Consider the following 8160-nt stretch of genomic DNA (forward strand, 5'->3'; position numbering starts at 1 on the left):
TGATTGTGAGGGAGAAGGATATTAAGAGAGACATTATTATGAGGGAGAAGTATATTAAGAGGGACATTATTATGAGGGAGAAGGATATTAAGAGGGACATGATTATGAGGGAGAAGGATATTAAGAGGGACATGATTGTGAGGGAGAAGGACATTCGGAGGGACATGATTGTGAGGGAGAAGGATATTAAGAGGGACATTATTGTGAGGGAGAAGGACATTAAGAGGGACATTATTATGAGGGAGAAGGATATTAAGAGGGACATTATTGTGAGGGAGAAGGACATTAAGAGGGACATGATTGTGAGGGAGAAGGACATTAAGAGGGACATGATTGTGAGGGAGAAGGATATTAAGAGGGACATGATTGTGAGGGAGAAGGATATTAAGAGGGACATGATTGTGAGGGAGAAGGACATTAAGAGGGACATGATTGTGAGGGAGAAGGACATTCGGAGGGACATGATTGTGAGGGAGAAGGATATTAAGAGGGACATTATTATGAGGGAGAAGTATATTAAGAGGGACATGATTGTGAGGGAGAAGGATATTAAGAGGGACATGATTGTGAGGGAGAAGGACATTAAGAGGGACATGATTGTGAGGGAGAAGGATATTAAGAGGGACATTATTGTGAGGGAGAAGGATATTAAGAGGGACATGATTGTGAGGGAGAAGGATATTAAGAGGGACATGATTGTGAGGGAGAAGGACATTCGGAGGGACATGATTGTGAGGGAGAAGGATATTAAGAGGGACATTATTATGAGGGAGAAGTATATTAAGAGGGACATGATTGTGAGGGAGAAGGATATTAAGAGGGATATAATTATGAGGGAGAAGGATATTAAGAGGGACATGATTGTGAGGGAGAAGGATATTAAGAGGGACATTATTATGAGGGAGAAGGATATTGAGAGGGACATGATTGTGAGGGAGAAGGATATTAAGAGGGACATTATTATGAGGGAGAAGGATATTAAGAGGGACATTATTATGAGGGAGAAGGATATTAAGAGGGACATTATTATGAGGGAGAAGGATATTAAGAGGGACATTATTGTGAGGGAGAAGGATATTAAGAGGGATATAATTATGAGGGAGAAGGGTATTAAGAGGGACATTATTATGAGGGAGAAGGATATTAAGAGGGACATTATTATGAGGGACAAGTATAGTAAGGGGGACATAATTGTGAGGGAGAAGGATATTAAGAGGGACATAATTGTGAGGGAGAAGGATATTAAGAGGGACATTATGAGGGAGAAGGATATTAAGAGGGACATAATTATGAGGGAGAAGTATATTAAGAGGGACATTATTATGAGAAGTATATTAAGAGGGATATAATTATGAGGGAGAAGGATATTAAGAGGGACATTATTATGAGGGAGAAGGATATTAAGAGGGACATAATTATGAGGGAGAAGTATATTAAGAGGGACATTATTATGAGAAGTATATTAAGAGGGACATAATTATGAGGGAGAAGGATATTAGGAGGGAAAGACTATGAAGGAGAAGGACAGGAATACCTCTGCTTACAAACCGTCCTCCTTGCAAATGCTTTAGCTTCTCTCTCTATTCATAAATCTCTGTATGTCGGGCATTTCCCCTCCCTAATTCTTTATTTGTTTGACTAAACTGCGGGAGGCAGTGAATGACAGGAGGGCCTGGCGTGCTCTGGTCCAGGGGGTCACAAAGAGGCGGACACGACTAAACAACAGGGACGTTGGCAATCCAGCCCTGGTTCCTAGGAAGACTCATCCATGCTTCCTCGGGGAACATTCTTCTTCTCTTGGCTGTGTATTGATCTTACAATAGAATAGTGTGTTTGATTCATACGATTTTCTGCACCTTGCAGTAGAACTTGGCAGAGGACCAAGGGGCTCCTTCCGATCTCCTTGAGGTGTCCTGAGAACAGAGATGGATGAGCAAGACTCACCTGGCCCTGAAGCAGGAAGAGGCCATGCCATGGAAACGGGGAGCAGTGGGGAATTCTGGGAAAACTCTGTGAAGAAGGAACTGGGTGAGGAGGACACCCTTTGCTCAGAGGTGCAGAGCCAGCAGCTCAGTCAGTTCTGCTACAAGGAGGCCAAAGGACCCCGAGAGATTTGCAACCAACTCTACCACCTTTGCCATCAGTGGCTGAAGCCAGAAAGGCACACGAAAGCTGAGATGCTGGACCTGGTGATCTTGGAGCAGTTCCTGGCTGTCCTTCCTCTGGAGATGGAGAGCTGGGTGAGGGAATGCGGAGCGGAGACCAGTTCCCAGGCGGTGGCCCTGGCCGAAGGTTTCCTCCTGAGTCAGGCAGAGGAGAGGAAGCAGGCAGAGCAGCAGGTGAGAGAGACTTTCCTCTGGATACTCCCAAGGGACTCCAAAGAGGAGGGAGAATATTCCCATATCAATTCCTAATGGCCCATCCTTTTTTGGAAAGCTTATTATTTTTATTATTATTATTTATTATTATTATTTATTTATTATTATTATTACACCCATGTGGCTGGGTGCCTTCCAGCACATATAAAAGCATAAGAAGACATCAGGTGTCTTCTAAACGTTAAGCAGTTTTTTATCTCCTTATCACCTGATGGGAGGGCATTCCCCAGGGTGGGGGCCACTGTGGAGAAGGTCTTCTGCCTGGTTCCCTGTAACTTCACTTACCACAGTGAGGGAATCAGCAGAAGACCCTCGGAACTGGACCTCAGTTCATGGAGACGCTCCTTTGGGTATACTGGGCCTTTGAGGGCGTTTAGGGCTTTGAATTGTGCTGGGAAACGTTCTGGGAGCCAGTGAAGATCCTTGAGGACCAATGTTTCATGGTCCTGGCAGCCAACCCCAGACACCAGTCTAGCAGAAGCAGGAAGCAGCTTTCACCTCTGTCCCCCGAAAGCGCTTGCCTCTGCCATTCCTTCTCTAACCCTTCTCCCCATTCTCTGTTTTGAATCCTTGTTGCTCTTTCAGAGGAAGGATCTTTTGGCAGAAAGGGGTCTTGATTCTTCTGAGGCAGAGAAGACTCCGTTGGACGCCAGAGTGAGGCCTCTGGGTAAGGAGGAAGGAGTGTTTTCTCCCCCGTTTTGACACATTCTCTTGGTTTTGAAACTAATCTGTGATTTCTTTACATCTTTTGGGGGAAGTCACCTGGAGCCCAGAGCTCGGGGTGTGGGGGGAGATGTATTTTTGCACAACTATTATATGAAATGAGTACAAATGTCCAAATGTACTCAGCAGGGGAGACATTTACGATAGTAATTTGATTAGTTTACACTTACAGTCCTCATTATAACAATGCGAAATTACAATACAATTAGTAATACCAATCTTTAAGATAGCAAATTATATAATATAGGTGCCCCTCCCCGCATGCTAAAACTGATGGTTTGGTGATTTTCTTGATTTCTGCATTCCAAGATCTTATTAATTTCAGTTACACTCCTGTCAATATAACTATCCTTTATACAACAACTGCAATATTAATGACTTCAATTCGTATTGAAACTTCAAATAATATATAAAACTACAAGTGAGGCACTCCAGCGATATCCTTACTCTTCCTGTGTGTGGCAATCTTTCTGTTCGTGATATTTCTTCCTGTCCTTGTAAAATGTTCTTTCTATCTTTTCCTGGTTGTTGCTGTTCTCCATTATTCCTTGGACGGAGCTAATATCCCATTGTGGTTTCGGAAATTCTCCATCGCTCTGTCCTGTGCTTCGTTGTTTGGCAACTTTAACAGCAGCTGCAAAAATCACACTATCCCAATAAATAATCAGTTTTTGCCATTTTTCTTCTCTGCCTGGGAAGGAGAGGGATCGGTAAGAACTGCAAATGACTCAGTAATGAACCTTATCAGCTCCTGCACAATTTCAGATTCCTTACATCCCTGTCTGGCCTTAGATAAGTGCGCATTTATCCAATTAAATTAAATTCCAAGTCCTTTTAGCATTAATCAGTTCAGTCTGTATATAATAAAGGATGGGGAAGAGTCAGCTCTAATTTTCCATCGTAAACATTTTGTAAAATAGAGCTTCCCTCCCTTTTTCCTTTTTGTTTTTACACACACAGTTCCATTTGATGTTATATTTCATATCTGCAATCCAGTTTCATCCCTGCTCACCTGTACATAGATATTTTCAACCAGTATTCAATGACGGGCTGCCAAATCATAAATGCAGAGAAGAAAACTTGATATAAAGAAGCCATAGGCTCCCCTCCCCCCACTCACTGTCTTTTGCAGCAAATGAAGTTTATTCCCAAATTCAAACCTTAAAGACCTTGCAGCTGGTTTAATTCCGCAGTTTATGATCTCATCTCTACCAGCAATGTCTGTACATTAGTCCAAATTGAGCTCTAATTGACAGGAGAACTTCTGCTTCTTAATGGCAGCGATGGAGGGTTTTCGGCAGGCGAAGGGCTTTTGCACTCAGCGCCTCCCTGCCTCCCGCAATCCATGCCGGAGCCGGAACCTGGTACCAAGACGAGCTGGGAGTGAAGCCCGTTCCCCCCTGTCCCTGGGGGAAACTTGCAAGGAGAATTACCCTCAGTCATCCTTGTTTTTCCTTTGCCAACGATCTCCCGCTGCCTCCATTAAAGCAGAGCGGAACCGGAAGCTAGCAGGGGAGACTTGGACAAGCCCCATCTGTACGTAGAGATGCACTGTTTCACCTCTGAGAGAAGCAGGCGCTCACGGTTTCCACTTACCTTGGTCTCTCCCAGGTGACGGAATGATGCCACCAAGACCTGCTCCTTCATCTTTTCATGGTGGTGGAGGGGAGGCAGCAGCTGTGGACCCAGATCAGGTAGGGGGAAGGAGCCTTGTGGGGAAGGACTGCTTGGATGCAGACTGGCTGGACACAGTTGGATGCAGAGGAATGGTGGGAGGAGCCAGAGAAGAGGGAGCCGACTGGGAGGAGGAGGAGGAGGAGGAGGAGGGGTCTGAAGCTGGAGAGGGAAGAGGGCTCAGGGAGCAGAGGGAGTCTGTGGCAGAGAGCAGCCCAGACTCCGAGGCAGAAGCTGCAGCAGGAGAGAGGGATGAGGAAGGAAGAGAGGGGTCTGGCCGCTGTAGAAAACAACAGAGCCAAGTGAATGTTCTCTAAGAGGACAGCCTTTTTCCTGTTCTGTTAGGGTCCAGTGTGCTTTGAAGATGTGGCTGTCCATTTCACAGACGAGGAGTGGGCGTTGCTGGATCCTGACCAGAGAGCTCTCCATAAGGAAGTCATGGAGGAGAATCGGGGGATCTTGGACTCTCTCGGTAAGGCTCCTTATTGGATCATCCTATCTGTTTTGTAATTCAAGACATCTCTCTATGTGACGAACCTCTGATATTTCAATGGGGTTCAACAGCGCCACCCACAGCGCCTGGGATGTTAACACTCCCACAGCAAACCTTGGATGGATGGCTATTGATTGTTTTCCCTGTGAATATTCTTCCTCCAGTTCTGCCGTTTAAAACCATGATCAGGCTGTCTGAACTGCCCAGGCCTTCTTAAATGTAGGATTCAGAGTGATTTGAGGTGTTGAAGTAGCTTCAGTCAAGTTTTCTGCTTTTGTTCTTGCTTCTGTCTCTCTCTGGTTGACCAAAGAGTCGCTTGGCATTGGAGATGGCACAGATTCCACGACTGAACCAAACAAACTCCATCCCAAAACAGAGCCAGGCTTTTTGAATCTCAGGCAGTGAACCCTGTAGTAACAATAATGATAATTTTATTATTTTTGTCCTTCCCATCTGATTGGATTGCCCCAGCCACTCTGGGCAACTTCCAACAAATATAAAACCATAATAAAACATCAAACATTAAAAACTTCCCAATACAGAGGTGCCTTCAGAAGTCCTCTAAAAGTTGTATCGTTATTTCCTTGACATCTGATGGGAGGGCGTTCCACAGGGTGGGTGCCCCTACCGAGAAGGCCCCCTGCCTCGTCCCCTGTAACTTCTCACAAAAATGTAACATTTAAGTACAGTGGTACTTCGGGTTAAGAACTTAATTCTTTCTGGATGTCCACTCTTAATATTTGTTTAGATTTATTACTGCATATTGTACAACTTAGCATATTGAATACAGTGGTACCTCGGGTTAAGTGCTTAATTCGTTCCGGAGGTTCGTTCTTAACATGAAGCTGTTTTTAACCTGAAGCACCACTTTAGCTAATGGGGTCTCCTGCTGCCGCTGCGCCGCCGGGGCATGATTTCTTTTCTTAACCTGAAGCAAAGTTCTTAAACTGAAGCATTATTTCTGGGTTAGCAGAGTCTGTAACCTGAAGCGTATGTAAAATGAAGCGTATGTAACCCGAGGTACCACTGTATATTTTAATTTTGAACAGGGAACTTTCCCGCTTTGGCCACCTTTAAAATAATAATGAAAGCACATTTTATTTATGAAGATAGTACAGATCCATATTTAAATTTGAACAAAATAACGTTACCAGGTTAAGCTGTACTTTTAAAAACTAGAGAGAGAAAACATATAATATTCAACTTGATTTGTATACGAAACTAGACGTTTTTACAGAACAAAAGGAACATTATAACATCTAACTCCCTTCAGTTCTTCCCCTGTCCCAAACATTAAACAGTAATTTGGGGCTGCACTTCTTCCCGAGACTCTAATCCGTTTTCCTCTTAGTTTCAGGTGCTGATGAATTGGAAATGAAGAACAAGGGAGACCACAACGAAATCCACACAGTGGAGGAGCCATATCAGGATTCAGACTGTGGAGAGAGCTTCAGTCAGAGCTCACATTACACTTCCCATCAAAGAAATCCCCTTGAGAAGAAACACTATCAGTGCATGGAATGTGGAAAGAACTTCAATCAGAGGGCCAAGCTCACCTCCCATCAAAGAATTCATACAGGGGAGAAACCCTTTGAGTGCATGGAATGTGGAAAAAGCTTCAGGACGAGATTTGAACTCACTTCCCATCAAAGGATTCATACAGGGGAGAAACCCTATCAGTGCGTGGAATGTGGAAAGAGCTTCACCTGGAAAATAAGCTTCACTTCCCATCGAAGAATTCATACAGGGGAAAACCCCTATCAGTGTCTGGAATGTGGAAAGAGCTTCTATCAGAGGGCCAAGCTCACTTTCCATCAAAGGATTCATACAGGGGAGAAACCCTATCAGTGCGTAGAATGTGGAAAGAGCTTCAATCAGAAGGCCCATCTCACTTCCCATCAAAGGATTCATACAGGGGAGAAACCCTATCAGTGCATGGAATGTGGAAAAAGCTTCAGGACGAGATTTGAACTCACTTCCCATCAAAGGATTCATACAGGGGAGAAACCCTATCAGTGCGTGGAATGTGGAAAGAGCTTCACCTGGAAAATAACCTTCACTTCCCATCAAAGAATTCATACAGGGGAAAACCCCTATCAGTGTCTGGAATGTGGAAAGAGCTTCACCAGGAAAGAAAGTCTCACAGCCCATCACAAAATCCACACAGGTGAGAAACCCTAACAGTGCGTGGAATGAGGAAAGAGCTTTAGTCAAAGCAACAATCTCATTTCCCATCAGAGAATTCACACAGGGTAGAAACTATTTTAGTGCCAAGAGTGTGATCGGAGGGAGTTATGAAAGTTTGGTCTCATTGTTAAAGTTCTTAACACAATTGGACCTCTTAAAAGGACTGGCTGAAAAAGCTAAAATCAAGACAGGTTTGCACAAGTTCATTTCTCTTTGAAGGAAAATATTTCTTCTACTCTGAGCCATTTAAAGAGAATTGGATTCCTGCAAGACAACCACTCTTACCTGGACGTCTAAATTGCTATGTCCTCTTGGACACATTCTTTTTTTCTTTTTTATGGTTCCTCTCTTAAAGTAATTATTTGGTTTATTTGTTTAATTCGAATCTTAATTTAAGAAATTGGATTTTATGTTAAACATCTTATGTGTGTTGGGTATCAGGCTGGAAGGAAGAGGGAGGGCTGGAAAAATGCAGGAAACAGGATCTCTTGGGAAAGAGTTATTCTGTGACCTTGACAAACTGATAAGGTGCTGCTGGAAAATAGGCTGCTTTGAGAACAAGGGAGAGGGAGATTTTGAATATGGCAGTTCAAAAACAGTTAACACTAGGCCTGTGTTAAATTTGGAGAAGCTATTAGCCCGAATTAATAAAAATCATTAAATGGTGACTAATTTAACCACTAAAGTAGAGACACTGACAAAGAA

The 8160-nt window shown here is 43.7% G+C and overlaps 1 protein-coding gene across 1 annotated transcript; it reads left to right on the plus strand.

Moving 5' to 3' along the window:
• The first annotated feature begins 4321 nt into the window (after positions 1-4321).
• LOC310712862 (uncharacterized protein) lies at positions 4322-7855 on the plus strand. The gene is made up of 3 exons (XM_083516285.1): positions 4322-4795; positions 5121-5247; positions 6620-7855. The coding sequence occupies exons 1-3, from the start codon at positions 4721-4723 to the stop codon at positions 7447-7449; spliced, it is 1032 nt and encodes a 343-aa protein (XP_083372411.1). The 5' UTR covers positions 4322-4720; the 3' UTR covers positions 7450-7855.
• Positions 7856-8160: the final 305 nt, after the last annotated feature.

The sequence above is a fragment of the Podarcis liolepis genome, assembly GCF_965112155.1.
Source record: "Podarcis liolepis genome assembly, chromosome: 7".
NCBI lineage: Eukaryota > Metazoa > Chordata > Lepidosauria > Squamata > Lacertidae > Podarcis > Podarcis liolepis.